Source organism: Labeo rohita, chromosome 17 (genome assembly GCF_022985175.1).
Source record: "Labeo rohita strain BAU-BD-2019 chromosome 17, IGBB_LRoh.1.0, whole genome shotgun sequence".
NCBI classification, from domain to species: Eukaryota; Metazoa; Chordata; class Actinopteri; order Cypriniformes; family Cyprinidae; genus Labeo; species Labeo rohita.
Window position 1 is genome coordinate 15,536,180 of NC_066885.1, and position 15,776 is coordinate 15,551,955.

General features: G+C 34.7%; 1 protein-coding gene across 2 annotated transcripts in view; it reads right to left on the reverse strand.

The window, feature by feature from the left end:
• abch1 (ATP-binding cassette, sub-family H, member 1) overlaps positions 1-15,548 on the reverse strand; it is a 31,424-nt gene extending 15,876 nt beyond the window's left edge. The window contains exons 1-11 of one of the 2 annotated variants that reach the window (XM_051134100.1): positions 15,285-15,548; positions 12,224-12,363; positions 10,810-10,969; positions 10,535-10,689; positions 8,590-8,697; positions 5,669-5,762; positions 3,031-3,105; positions 2,777-2,948; positions 2,128-2,224; positions 485-653; positions 57-157 (exon numbers count right to left, since the gene is read on the reverse strand). In XM_051134100.1, the coding sequence (XP_050990057.1) occupies positions 57-157; positions 485-653; positions 2,128-2,224; positions 2,777-2,948; positions 3,031-3,105; positions 5,669-5,762; positions 8,590-8,697; positions 10,535-10,689; positions 10,810-10,969; positions 12,224-12,363; positions 15,285-15,341 (1,328 nt within the window). In that variant the 5' untranslated portion in view covers positions 15,342-15,548. Of the gene's footprint in view, positions 1-56; positions 158-484; positions 654-2,127; positions 2,225-2,776; positions 2,949-3,030; positions 3,106-5,668; positions 5,763-8,589; positions 8,698-10,534; positions 10,690-10,809; positions 10,970-12,223; positions 12,364-14,110; positions 14,284-15,284 lie in introns of those variants that run through there. The other variant, XM_051134101.1, reaches the window with a different exon arrangement.
• Between the last annotated feature and the right edge of the window lie 228 nt (positions 15,549-15,776).

A 15,776-nucleotide genomic window follows, 5' to 3' on the forward strand; every position in this document is an offset into this window, starting at 1 on the left:
AAAACATGTTCTTTTAGGTCAATTTCATTACAAACTTCTTACACAGCGAAGCTCACCTTTTGGTTAGATAGCTGGTGAAATTCTCCCCGAACTCTATGACGCCCCAGTATTCCCCATTATGGATACCAGCAAAAGCTTCAGAATGAGACAAGCTCACCTGCAGAAAGGAAAACAGGAAATTGTTCTTCGAGCTAGAAATGAACGCTATAAATAAATGTACAGTTCTCTCTTGACTATTTATACAGTTGTTTTTGTTCCTCTGGTTTGTTGAAGTGAAATCAACAAAAGAGGAAGTGAGAGAATAAGAGTATGTCTTTCTGTCATTTTATTCTATATAAGAATAAAAAGAGATTAAAGAATAAAAGAATAAAATCTATTAAAGAATAAAAAAGAAAAAAATACTTAACAGACACATAACAGACAAATGTAGTCCTATATACATCTTTATTTAGTACATTTTGTGTTTGAAAACAAATGTGTGTACCTGGTAGATACTCGTGTTGTCGAGGAAGGACAGCAGTGATCTACTATAGGCACTGGGACTTGTTTCATTATTGACCACAGCCACATCAATGCCTCTGGGATCTCCACCAATACACAAGCACATCAGACAAATCTGAATTACAGGCAACAGGAACTGGAAACAGAGGGACCTGAGTACAAACCAGAGGAACATACACAAAACGTTGTTTTGAAATAAAATTGATTATTGAAATTTGATTATGAGAAAAGAAAAAGACTGCAGAATGATACAGGAAATCTTCACAGTTCAAGAGATGAAGAGTTTATTTTTGGTAGCTAGATTTAGGTAGATATTTATGCACATTTAGGTTACATTATTTTAATGTAACATATTACATATTTAATTACATATTACATTTAATTCAATTATCCCTGCAGTCATCCATTTATTCGATTTTGCTTAATAATAAATAAACTACCAGTCAAAAGTTTTTGAATAGTATGATTTTTGATGTTTTTTGAAGAAGCCTTTTTTTCTGCTAAACAAGCCTGCATTTCTTTGATTTAAAATACAGCAGAAACAGTAATATTGTGAAATATTTTTACTATTTAAAAAAACTGCTTTCTATTTGAATAGATTTTAAAATGTAATTCATTCCTGTGATTTCAAAGCTGAATTTTAGCATCATTACTCCAGTCACATGATCCTTCAGAAATTGTTAGAATATTCTGATTTGCTTCTCAAAAACATCTTTTTTTAAAATTACTATGTTAAAAGCAGCTGAGTAGATCTTTTTTTTTTCAGGTTTCTTTGATGAATAGAAAGTATTTATCTGAAAATGAAATCTTTTGTAACATTACAAATGTCTTTTTTCATCACTTCTGATCAATTTAAAGCATCACTGCGCAAAAAATAAATAAATAAATAAATATATATATATATATATATATATATATATATATATGGTGACTCCAAACTTTGAATATTGATAATAATAATAATAATAATAATAATAAATGTTTCTTGAACAGCAAATCAGCATATTAGAATGATTTCTAAAGAATCATGTGACACTGAAGACTGGAGTAATGATGCTGAAAATTTAGCTTTGATCACAGGAATAAATTACATTTCAAAATATATTCAAAAAGCAGTGATTTTAAATAGTAAAAACATTTCACAATATTACTATGTTTGCTGTATTTTGGAGGAATATAAATGCATATAAAAGGAAAATAAATGCAGGCTTGGTGAGCAATAAAAAAAAAAAAATAAAAAAGATCTTACTGTTCAAAAATGTTGACTGGGTGTAATAATAAAAATGGTATTTTCACATTTGTCATCACAGCTGGGTTCCATTTGCTCCAGTAGCAAAAGAAAAACACTTCACAGTAGTATTTATATGACTTTCCAAAAGATATAAAATGTCAAAATGTCAAAAAAAAATGTCAAATTTGTCATCACTCCACAGCCGTCACAGCATTACAGTTAATTTGCTGTCACAGTAGCATAAACTGTTTTTTTAATGCCAAGGTAATATAACACAAAGTCTAATGTTATACATTTATGTTACATTTTTTAAAAACGAAAAATAAAAAACTTGAAAATGCATCATCACAGTCTGTCCAAAGGGTCCATAAATAGTTTGAATAAGACATCATTACCCTGGCATTCTCCTCATCCGAACCATTGTCTTGATCATCAGCGCTGCAATGTTACGCCATTTTGGTATGACGTGTCTGGCTCGCACTTTCCAGTCAGCTGCGGAGACACGAGAACATTTCAAATGCAAGCATCAGTATAAATGATGATCAAAAGATGCTACTCTAAATGTATAATTTTAGGTACATTTATGAAACTAGTGACATTTTTTGTTAGTCTTGTACAAAACTGAATTTCTATTTCAGTTTTTGTTTTAAGGGGACACTGGATGCAAAATTCACTTTTACATAGTGTTTGCATATAAATGTCTTAGCAGTGTGTGGACACACCAACACTACAATGATAAAAATCAATTCACTTCTTTTTTTTTTAAATCTCCAAATCTCCAGTCTCAAGCTGTTTTGACTTTCTGAGCAATATGACGTCACATTGCTCAAGCCTAGTCCTCGGCTGTTTTTTTCCATCCTCAGCCAGTTGTATGCTGTGAACAGAGCTGTTTTTGACAAGGTAAAAAGGGTGTTTTTTTATACGGCCACTGAGGAATTTTAACTCAAGTATGTTACAGACATTTAATGAATATGCATCCAATGTCCTCTTTAATTTTTGCATGCAGTATTTTAGAGCAAGTGAATTTTTCCCTCTTTGTTATACCTTTATATTTGGGTATGTCCTCTGGTGTGCTCTTTCTCAGTATTGGCTCTCTGCTCTCATCTCTCATACTATCTGGAGACGGGCTGCTGTCCAGCAGACGGCCTTGAGGACTTTGTTTGGAGCCCATCTGATCAGAGTCCTCACAAAGTTGCAAGAACGCACTCTCTAATGTCTAATGCACACACATAGATGCATATGAAAGGTTAATCATTTTGCATGCACAGTACGTGCATATGAGATGTGTGTGTACATACTGCTGCATTGTGTTGCTTCATAACAGCATCCGGGGGACCTTCAGCTAACAACCAACCATTCCTCATCAAACCCACCTAAAGAGAGAGAAAAACAAACCTAATGGTATAATGGCTTCGAGAAATAGTTCATCCCAAAATGAAAATGTACTCATCCTCAGGCCATCCAAGATGTAAATTTGTTTTTTTTTTATCGAAATAGATTTGGATAAATTTAGCATTACATAACTTGCTCACCAATTGATCCTCTGCAGTGAATGGGTGTCATTAGATTGAGAGATTCTGTTTTTTTTTGAGAGAGATAATTTTTGAATGTAATGTGGACAGCATGGCTCACATGATTTGGTCTTGTAGGAATTTGGTGAGAACTATTTGAGCTTGAGAGAGATCTCTGACTTGGCAAACCTAAGCAAAAGTTTCTAACACTCTTTTGAAACTCCAAAGAAGACATGTGCAATTACCAAGGTCTGTTTTTCAGGAGAAATATCTGAGAAGCTGAAAATTAAAGCAAAAGTAAGACTAGGAGAAACAACTGAGCTCTTATTACCTACGAGCAGAAAATGAGAGAAACAGGATTCTTCACAGAAACGGGTGAGTGGTATTGTTGTTTAAGGAATACTTCTCATGTTTAGAAATTCACGTCACTGTTCTGGGTCGGTGAGCGTACTGTAATTCGCATGTTGTTATTGTGTCTTTGGTGTTGCTCTGTGTCATTTGTGCATGTGACTCAAGAGTAATAAATCAACAGGATGTAGTCTGGTGTCTGGTTGACAATACGCAGTCACAAAATCATGCGCCGCTGTAAACACAACAGACGTCATGCCCTCAAGACAAACTGGTAAAACAACACTTTGAAGAGGAATAAAATTGAACAATTGTGTCAGGTGATTTAATTGTTCCTGATTCTACTCCTGGAATAGGCTGTCTGACATCTACCAGTGCCTTTTTTGACGCAATACACAGTGATACACCCTAATCATTGCAAGAAAAACGTTTGTCAGTGGTCTCAAAACCTGTATTATGTAACAGTCTAGTCAAAACACTATCCAGCATTTAATGTAAAGTAATGTTGCACGATATACCGGTACTTAAAAAGTATTGCGATACCCTGCTTTTAAAAACAGTACGGTTCCACATTTTACTAGAACCGGTACTTTAATAATGTATTTTAATGAGTTGTATTTCTGCGTGTCTGTGTTAGTGAATGGCGCAGACGCTGTTTTGTTTACTACACACAAACGCGTGACACTCGCGGTGTTTTCAGCCTCTGCCGCCTCAATATATGAGTACATGAACACATGAACATAATCTCTAAAACTGCTTTGAGAGTCACTTCGTGAGCATTTTACTGTTTCTTTTGTGGAGAACTATCGTCATATAATTAAGACCCAGTAACCCGTCAAAAGTTCGGTTTAACTTGACAATAACAAATATATTAATATATTACTTAATGTAAAGATAGTACTATTAATAATAATAAAAATATCATTAAAACAATGTTTAAGGAACATTTACTAGAAAACAAAAATATTTATCATTCTTTAAACTCTTTATCAAATCTAATTATCCTTTATAAATTCATTAGACATACTTTTGATTATTAAAATGTAATGAAACGATTAAAATAGAATCCAGAAAATTAATGGAAAATACAGATTCACAAACAAAACTGAATTTGAGGAAAAATAATGAAACGTATTTCATAGTGCCTTAAAAACATGTAATTAAAAATAATAATAATAATAATAATAAATTGCTGTTAAATTCTGCAACTTTCATGATTTCAATTAATTAGGCATGCTTTTTGATAAATACTTTTTTATGTAACCATTAAAATAGAGTCTAGAAAAAATAAAATAGAATTTGGGAAAAAATAAAACGGATTTCATAGGGCCCTCTTTATTTTATTTGTTTCTTTGTTTTGTTGTAGCTGTCCTTTAGTTTGTCACTTGCGTCTGGGTTCTTATTATTAATAACAAAGATAAAATAAAAAATGACTGTCATGATATAAACTGTTGTTGTGAAATAAAATTACTATATAATGAAATAAGATTTGGCTTCATCCTTTAAGCTAACTTACCAATAGCAAAGATCTCTACATACGTGTAGGCTCGGTAGTTATCATAATCCTGTGTAGTAGCACTGGCGTGTGATTAATATTATTTTATTTATTTATTTATTTTTTTAAAGAGGGGATGAAATGTTTTTTTAATAGATAAAACAAGTATGGTCTCCATTTGGATCGTCTGTTATTCAATTATTTTTCCTGTTGTTCTCTGTTTTTTTGGTAGTAACAGTTCAGTAGTAGTATTGCGATATTTTAGTCAGGTATTGTATCGAAGTCAAAATTTTGGTATAGTGACAACACTAGTGTAAAGAAAATGTCTGCTAATTCAAACATAAAAGCTCACCTGTACATTTGTGCCAAAAGCTAGTTTTAAGGAAATGTAATAGGCCACAGCACAAAGTACATTTGGCAAACGAGTCACGACTATAATAAGGGATTACAGTAACAAATCTGTGTGAGTAATGAGTAGAGTGGTTCATCTGTTCAAGAAACCCACACCAGAAGTCTACGAATGACTAAGAGTGGGAGTGAATTCTGGTACAGGTTTGCGGACAGTTCAGGAAGGTATCTTACCGTATTGGCTTGCCTGGCTTCCTCAATGTAATGCGTTGTAATAATGACGGAAACCTGTCCTCCTCTTACAATTTCTACCAGGTGCTGCCATATCCTGTAGAAGTGGAGAGTTTGTTGCATGAGTGAGATGCTTTTTTTTCTTAATGAGATTTACATGTTTTCATTTTAAAAGCTGATGCTTTTATCTAAATCAGGGGTCACCAAACTTGTTCCTGGAGGGCCGGTGTCTTGCAGAGTTTACCTCCAACTTTTCTCAACACACCTGCCTGGAAGTTTCAAGTATACCAAGTAAGACCTTGATTAGCTAGTTCAGGTGTGTTTGATTAGGGTTGGAGCTAAACTCTGTAGGGACACCGGCCCTCCAGGACTGGGTCTGGTGACCCCTGATCTAAAGCAACCAACCTTTAATTCATATACTTTGTATTAGTACAAACATTCCCTGGGTATAAAACCTATGAATTTCTAAAGCTAACATGTGAAATGGGATAACACAAACTGTTACAAAGTGAAAAGTGTCAGGTCAGAGAGAGAGAAAAATGTGCTCAGGAAATAATACAGGCAAGATTTTTTCTTTTGACAACAATAGATCATACTGACCTGAATATGATATTTCACACAAAAGCCGTTTACATATAGTCCACAAGAGAAAACAGTAGTTGAATTTATAAAAATGAAACAGTTCAAAAGTTTACACATGCTTGATTCTTAATGCTGAGTTGTTACCTGAATGATCCACAGCTGTGTGTTTTTTTGTTGTTGTTTAGTGATAGTTGTTCATGAGTCCCTTGTTTACCCTGAACAGTTAAACTGTCTGTTGATCTTCAGAAAAATCCTTCAGGTTCCACAAATGCTGTGGTTTTTCAGCATTTTTGTGTATTTGAACCCTTTCCAACAATGACTGTATGATTTTGAGATCCACCTTTTCACACTGAGGACAACTGAGGGACTCATATGCAACTATTACAGAAGGTTCAAACGCTCATTGATGCTCCAGAAGGAAAAACCATGCATTAAGAGCCGGGGGGTGAATACTTTTTGAATTTGAAGATCGGGGGAAAATTTTACTTATTTTGTCTTCTGGGAAACATGTAAGTATCTCCTGCAGCTTCTGAAGGGCAGTACTAAATGAAAAAAATATGATATTTAGGCAAAATAAGAAAAATGTACTTTTTTAATCTTTATTCTGTTCAAAAGTTTATACCACCAGCTCTTAATGCATCATATTTCCCTCTGGAGCTAAACAAAAAATAAAAACAGCTGTGGATCATTCTGGTAACAACACAGTATTAAGAATCAAGTGTATGTAAACTTCTGAACGGGGTAATTTTTATAAATTCAACTATTATTTTCTCTTGTGGACTATATGTAAACGTCTTTTATGTGAAATATCTTATTCAGGTCAGCACTAAATAAAAAAATAGCATGCATTTTGTATGATCCCTCTTATTTTGGAAAAATAATTAACATTTTGCAGATTCTGCGAGGTGTATGTAAACTTTGGCTTCAACTGTTTAATCTTTTCACAGACTCATTAAGCAGCATAACTTTTATCAACATTTATAATAATTATAAATGTTTCCTGAGCAACAAATCAGCATATCTGAATGATTTCTGAAGGATCATGACACTGAAGACTGGAGTAATGACTGCTGAAAATTCAGCTTCACCATTATGGAAATAAATAACATTTTAAAACATACTAAAATAGACAAGTTATTTCAAGTTGTAATATTTCACAATATTTCTGTTATCCCTTTACTTTCTGACAAATAAATGTAGCATTGGTGAGCATAACAGTCTTTCAAAAGCAAAAAAATCTTACTGACCCCAAACTTTTGAGCAGCAGTATGTAGTAACATTCTTAGCATGGTATACAGTGCATAGGTTAGGATCTTTCAAAGCAAAGCACCCCAAAATGGTTAAAGGCTTAGACAGGCTTGGGCCATAGTCTGTTGTGTAAGAGGATTTCAGCAGGGTTCAACAGGGTCTGACTGGAGCCTATGTGAACTCAACATAAAAATGAATTAATTTATCTTAAAAACTATATACAGAAATGTAGAAAACATAAAAAAAACAGGTTTCTCTGGATGTTAGCTTTTCTAAACAATTAAACATTTTTTAAGCAATAAAGCCACCAATATCAGAGGGCTGTAGTTAAAAATAATAAAAGTTTCTAGTTTTCATCACTGTATGTATGTTCTGCTCAGAAATTGCTGCATCATATGCAAAAATGTGAAGCAGCAACCCTCTTTTTAGCCATATAGACTCCATCTACATTCTTTACTTCCTTTTGTTCATGAATTACTCAAACTCAACAATTGTCACTGAGAATTTACAGCATTAAGCTTCTTTTCTTGAAAAGTTTATAATGAGTTATAATGAGTTGGAATCCTCAGCAAGCCACATACTCAGGATGCACTCGCATGGAAAGATCAAACAAAGGCATGCAAAAGAGTCTACTGGGATTTGTTTGCCCATTATGCATTGTGAAAGATCTTCATACTACAAATCCACAAGGGCAAGTCTTTGAAAAGGCTACTTGAATAATTATAATATTTAAAATGAATAAGTCCATGAAATAAACTTCAAGGTGTGAAAGTTTAGGTTTCAGCCTGCAGTGGAACACAAGATACTAGAAAAGCCTTTAATTTCAGAGGAAAGTTACTGCACAGTTATGAATGTAAGCTAAAAAGTTAAATTGCGATGTCTGAGAGAAAGAGAAAGGAGAGGTGCAAGGCAAAAACATCATGACTTTAGAATGCAGAACAAGGTTCATCAACAAACACATTTATATACGAGAGACAGACTGGTAGGGCTGGTAGCAGTACGAGTGCATTAGAGGGATAGTAAAGGTGATGAAAAGAGGATGTGGAAGGCGAAGACTGAGGAATACTGGAGATAATAAGGTATGTTGTGCATACTTGGCACGCAAAACAGGGTCCACTCCCACAGTGGGCTCATCCAGGATCAGAAGTTGTGGGTTCTGTAGCAGAGCAGCTCCAAGTGAGACACGTCGTCGCTGGCCTCCACTGAACAAAGAGAAAAATGTAGGTAAGTTATCAGTTATGAACTTTAATAAAAAACAGTAACACTTTACAATAAGGTTCATTAGTTAATTACATGAGTTAACATGAGCTAAGAATAAACAGTACTTCCACAGCATTTATTAATCTTAGTTCATGTTAATTTCAGCATTTACTAATGCATTATTAAAATCACAAGTTGTGCTTGTTAACATTAATGTAGTGTGAACTAACACGAACAAACAATGAACAACTGTATTTTTATTAACTAACATTAACAAAGATTAATAAATGGTGTAATAAATGTATTGTTCATTGTTTGTTCATGTAAGTTGATACATGACTACTTATTGTAAAGTGTTACCAAAAAAATACAAGTAAATTAAGTCAACGTTTTATTTGACAAATGGGCAACAACATTGCAGACACCTATGGAATACACCTACGGTCTCATTTTTAACGCTGAATAAAAAAGTACTAAAGATAATTGCGAATACAGGTCTGAATTGCAAGAACAAAAAGTCAAAACCGTAAGATATAAATTCAGAGTTGTGAGATATAAAATTTGAATTGGGAGGTAAATATATTTTTTATATATATTTTTAATCTGTGGCAGAATCAGACTTTCATAGACACCTGTATTTGCTGATGAAATAAGTTAGCGCACAAAATATACCTAAAAGAAATGGTGAAATATAAAAAAATTGTAGTGCAATGCACAGAACAGGTTGAATATAATAATATAACATATAAGTAATAAAAAACAATAAAACACCAAGTTATAAAGTCTTCTATTCTCATGATTTAATTGATGGTCTCTAGTTTTCTATGGATTTTATTTAGCTAAAACTGATGTGTGGAACAACAGACCATGAGCAGTGTTCACTCTAAATGCAAAATCAGTTTAATTTAATTTTCATAAACAATATTTGGCACAGGAAATTCTTATTATTAACAAATTAAGCAGCTAACTATTACACTAAAAGGCTAAAATAATTTAACATTCATTATTTAAATGCATTAAGTAATCATTGAAGAATCTCAAGACTTACCACAACTCTACTAACCCAACCCAACCCAACCCAACTTAACGAACCCAACCTGTCAAGATGAAACTGACTTTAACAAACTAGTGTGAGCTCTAAAGCTTTCAGGGCCATTGTGTGTACTTTTCAGATGGTTGAGCCCTGCCTAGAGCCAGCTCATCATTGTGAAAACAAAACCAGACAGACTACATCCATAGGACAACAGGACACTAGATGCCTTTCTGAACAGAAATAAAAGTCTCATGCTTCACATTCCTTGTCCTTAGTGAAAGACAATCACATCTGTGTAGACAGGCACTTTGTTTCATTATAAAATAATAATAATAATTCATAAACACCATCTTTTATATTTCATAATCACTATCTTTTAGTTTCATTCCGCTGCCCATATAAAATCCACTGTAATCACATGACCCCAAGAAGGCCCCTACAGTGGAAGTGTGAGAACTTTTAGAACAGAGCGGCCAGATAAACGGAAGCAGGTTTTCCCAAAGGTTTTGAATGCATGATGTCATTAGGCAAGCTCTGATGGGAATGTTGCTGTCAGAAGAGTCAACAAAGAAAACTGGGTCACACATGAGGCCTTGTTTTGTTTTATCCTCCACTCTGTCTCTTTCAGAATTCTGCCATCATTTGCTCAGCCTCATTTCTTTTCAAAACCATTTGTTCCAAGCCCCCCAAATAGCTACTGTAATACTCACAGAGAATTTTCATTTCATGGTAAACTATACCTTTAAAACAATCACTGCAATAATCATTGCAAAAAAAAACATGAACGAAATGAAAAGTCATTCTACCTGAGATTTCTCACAAGGCTGTTTTTCTGTGGCAGGTCTAGGAAGTCAATGAGGAAGTTCATCCTGGCTTCTGTCTCTTTAGACGAAAGGCCATGAATTCGACCGTAAAACCATAGCGTGTTGCTGATAGTGAACTCATTGTACAGAGCTATGTCCTGAAGGCAGAAAGAATGAATAAAGAAACAGGAAAAATATATGAAACTCAAGAGGATTCACATCAGAATAATCATAGACTAGGCTTTGTGGGTAAACAGCAGTCTCTACCAATCTCTTACCTGTGGCATGTATCCCACCATCCTTCCTGGCACTTCATGTCCTGGGAAAGCAGGTGGTTTCCCCAGCACTGTTATATGACCATGTGAGATCTTTAGAGTTCCCACAATGCATTTCAACAACGTAGTCTTCCCACAGCCACTTGGCCCCAGCAGCCCATAACTAAGGACAGAAAACAAACAACATAATCAAAGATCCAGTCAATCCTGCAACGCACATGTAGTACAATAGCACAATTTCAATTGTAATATTTCAATTCAAATTAATCAAAAGTGACAAAGGCATTGATAATGTCACAAAACATTTCTATTCAGACTAAATGCTGTTCTTTTTTACTTTAAATTCAAAGAAGTCTGGAAAAAAAACTTCAGAAGCACATTGACATTAATAAAAAAAACATAAAATCAGCATATTTTAATGATTTCTGAAGTACTGGAAGACTGGACTACTGAAGATTCAGCTTTGCCATCACAGGAATAAATGACATTTTAAATACATTAAAATATAAAACAGTTATTTTAGAATATTACTGTTTTTATTGTATTTTTGATCAAATGAATGCAGACAAAAACATCCTTTAAAAACATGTTACAGATTACAAACTTTTTAATGTGTGAAGTTCTAAACAAGCAGCTAAAATGCAGACAAAAATGATCAAAAGACACATGGGTGATTCAGATGTCTTTAAGAGGAATTAGAAACAGGAAGTGAGAAATGCTAAACTAAGACACCAAGAAACTAAGAAATCAAGGTGAGAACAGCAAAAGAGTTACTAAATGTTTTTCAATACACTCATTATCAAAATAAGACTGTAGTTACGTAATTAAAAGTGGCTTTCTAAAATCTTATTCCAACTACTATTGGGAAAGACCGGTCACAATGCTTTGAACGGACTTTTGGGAAAGCCGCAGCTTCAAACATAATCTGATCCACTTCTGCACTGACTTCCAGGTAAATATATGTTACCGCAACTAAGCATTATTTCAGAAAAGGGAAACAAAACACTTCCACAATATTTCAAAACATCACTCTGATAAGATTTATCAGCACTGTGGCAGATCATAAACAGGTGATAAGAGATGATAGTCATGTCTGAGGTGAATTGAAAAATACACAGTAAATAAAAGGAAATTCAAGCTGCTGTTGTAGTAGCATCGCACCATCACATTGACAAAGGTCAAAGGTCAGGTGTTGGATTCTCCAACCCTCGGTATGTATTTTAGAAGATTGTTGTGCTACTAGCGCAGAACACCTGAGGGATAAGGCAGGGAAGGTATATGCATGCATGTACGTGACATGTCACATGAACATAAGGTCAGCATTTGGGCATGTTTTCCTGCTTAAGGTGAGCACTCAAGATTGGTGTAACCTGATAACATATTCAAAAACACATTTAGAAAACAAGTGTGGACTCACATTTGGCCCTGAGGCACTGTCAGGTTGAGACTGCTGAGGACTTTAAGTTTCCCATATGAACGACACACATCACGACAGTGGATTGCAGCGCTGCAACTCCCAGCCTCCAAGTCAGTCCTCATGGTACCGCTTTCCAAACGCTACATATAAAGATATTAAAATCAGACATTCACATAGACCCTGCATAGACCCTGCAAAGTGTTAAAGGAAATGTCTTTGTTGTATTGTCTATAACATCGTTGCACACAATATGACTTACATTGTTAACACGAAACAAAACATGACGCCTCATTTGTGATCCTTACATTGGTTTCTTAGCAACAGCTCAGATTCTGTAGCCGAGTATCCCCTTTACCGATGGAGCAAACTGGGTCATCACAAGTGTAATCTGTAATCTCTCCTTCTTTTCACAGAATCTCTCATTCTCACTCAGTCTCTGCACACTTAATCCCAAATGTTTCATCACAAAACATACACAAACACTATCAAGATTTCTAATCCTTGCATTACAGCTATCCTGAAGAAATGAAGTCTCATGACGAAGATTTGAGGAGATATGATCTGTTATAAATGTTAATTGGTGTTTTATTATCATAAAATTATTCAAAAAATATATCAAGAAATGCATTAAAAAAAATGACATAAATATACAGATATAAAGAACAGGTTTCCAGTTTCTGAATTAAAATAACTGTAATATTTTTTATGGGCTTTAAGTCAAAAATGTTTCGGTGGAGTAACTGTCTGGATAGCCTTTTTATTAAAAGGCTGAAATCCTGGCCTAAGTAGTTTGGCATCATATATTACTTATTTATTTAAAATATTATTCATATTTGTGTGGCAAAACCAAAATGGAAGAATCTAAAAAACAATTTGTGCACTTATGTCAAGTGAAGTTTTTAATTAAGCTGTGAACACTCACAAGCGCATAAGGAAAGTACACTACCAGTCAAAAGTTTTTGAACAGTAAGATTTTTGTGTTTTTTTTAAATTGTCTCCTTCTACTCACCAAGCATGCATTTATTTGAAATATTCAAAATACAGCAAAAGCGGTAATATTGTGAAATATTTTCACTATTTAAAATAACTGCTTTCCATTTGAATACATTTTAAAACGTAATTTATTTCTGTGATCAATGCTACATTTTCAGCATCATCACCTCTAGTCTTCAGTGTCACATGATCCTTCAGAAATCATTCTAATATGCTGATTTCCTAAAAAAATCTTTTAAAATATATTCAAATAGAAAACAGTTACTTTAAATAGTAAAAATACTTCACAATATTACTGCTTTTGCTGTATTTTGGATCAAATAAAAGCAGGATTGGTAAGTATAAGAGACTTATTTTTAAAAAACATTAAAAATCGTACCGTTCAAAAACTTTTGACTGGTAGATTTATTGGATTTCTGAGAACATTTTGGACATCTTTGTCATCAACCTATGCGTGTATAGTTTAAACTTGATGATGCTGATGTAAAAACTGTCTAAGTTATACACGAACCAGTCGGATGGAGACAACGTGGAAATCAGCTGACAATTTCGTTACAACACAGCAATTTCGAGAAGCTGAACTGGTTTGGTTTTCAATTTCTTCTTTGTTTTGGAGGAAGCGCCTCCCTCTGTCAAAGCACCTGACAGGAGCTGTTTGGGTCCTTCAGACAAACTTTGCAACTACTTGCATATTAACTTACAACCATCATTTCTTTAATTATATTTCAACGAATAAATTCAAGTTTAGACCTAAATTACAACAATTACAAAGCACAAGGTACCATAAAATGAAATAAGTTTTATAAGATGCGTCGGTACATTCTGCACAATCGTTTAAACGGTTAAGACATATCTACACAAACTTTAGAAAGGAAAGAAAAATAGATTTTATACCAAGGCGGCTTTACAGTCCTTGAAGAAAAATCACGTCGATTACATGAACAGTCCAGCTGTCCGGTTGTGAAACACACTCTTTTCTGTCGCAGCGTTATTTCATGACAGGTGCAGCGATGCTCAACGTTTACAACTGTCGGCCACAGGCTGACAGTAGCAGCGCTAATGCGTGTGTTATTTGTCTCTTCTACTAGTTCACCGACAAGCCCCGCCCCCAGAGCAGCTCACAAACCAATCAGATTCCGAGAAGTTATACAGAAGCCGCCTGTGATTTGTCAGTTGAGAAGTCGCTCAAATCATAATTCAATTCCATCAAGTCGCCCAAATCACATAGCAAAAGCGGTACGTCAAAGAGCAGGAGTTGTCGAAACACAGGTGGGGAAGATAACGATGTGTGCATGCTGAATTAACAAACACCTTAAAAAAAGAAATCCCTCAGTGATAACAACGAGTTTTCTTAATTTACGCGGCTTCTGGGAGCCTGATTCATTTTCGCGAATCGGTTCATTTGAACAATTCGTTTTAAATAACTTACTCAAAACACGATTACGCCATCGTGTGGCAAATCTATACGCTCTTAAGAGTCCCAATAGGCACAAATAAGGGTGTAAGAGTGTTTGTTTTAGTTTGTGTTCCAGATCAATTTGTTGCAGCCAGGATTCAGCGCATAAAATATAGTCATTTAGAACCTTAATAAATTTGCATTTAAAATAAAGCAATACATCTCTTAGTTAAAGTTGTTTTTTATCCGTTATGATTGCATGCTATAACGGTGTTTTTTATTTGCAATGATAAGCTATCGTTTTTACTTTCATTTCACCGTCTTTTTAAACCAGTTCAGCCGATTCAATGAAAAGATCCGAATCAAAAAAAACGATTCGCTCTGTCATCTCTAGTTACATTCCGCTTCTGCGTCATGGGGAGACACTGCAGTAACAAACCAACCAGTCTTCTGTGTTCCACATCTATATAAACCTAATAAACATGCACAAACGCCTGTCGAAAATCACTGTTTATGACCGCTTTCTGTAGGATTCGAGCCTCAAAAAGAGACCGGCATCAGAACATCATACATTGCATCGTTTACAAATAGACACATGTCTTATCCATTCATGCATGCTCGGTTAGGGTAAAATGTAAACATGAAAAATAAGAAAAAAATACAATAACTCACTTTTTGCTCCATCTCCGTGCTGTCGTCGGGTGCTTCCTCGGTTCCATTACCGGGCATGATTACAGATGCTGCCGGTGAGCAGCTCTGTTCGGCTGAGCGCGCGGATGAGCCGTTTAACTCATTCTGCTCCAGACCAGAGTTTAACTGCAAATTATAAACGCTTAAGGTTTAAACAGCATTAAATAGCGTTCTGATCGCCTGTGCGTCTTTTCTCCAGTGGAGTGTCTCTGTGATTACTGTAGCTGCGCAACAATCTAAGTCGTTTCCCTCTAGGGGAGAAAATCACTCTGGAGTAGAAACATGTTTATTTGCATTAAACATTGATACGCAAAACAAGTACGGGAGAGAAGGGAAATATGAGGGGAAAAGAAAAATCACATATCAAAGATTAAACAGATATAGTAGCTCTACTGTAAACAATCAGGAGAACAGAAAATACATAAACAGCAGCTCCCTCCAGATAGACAAATCACCAGAGAAGCTAGACGTTTC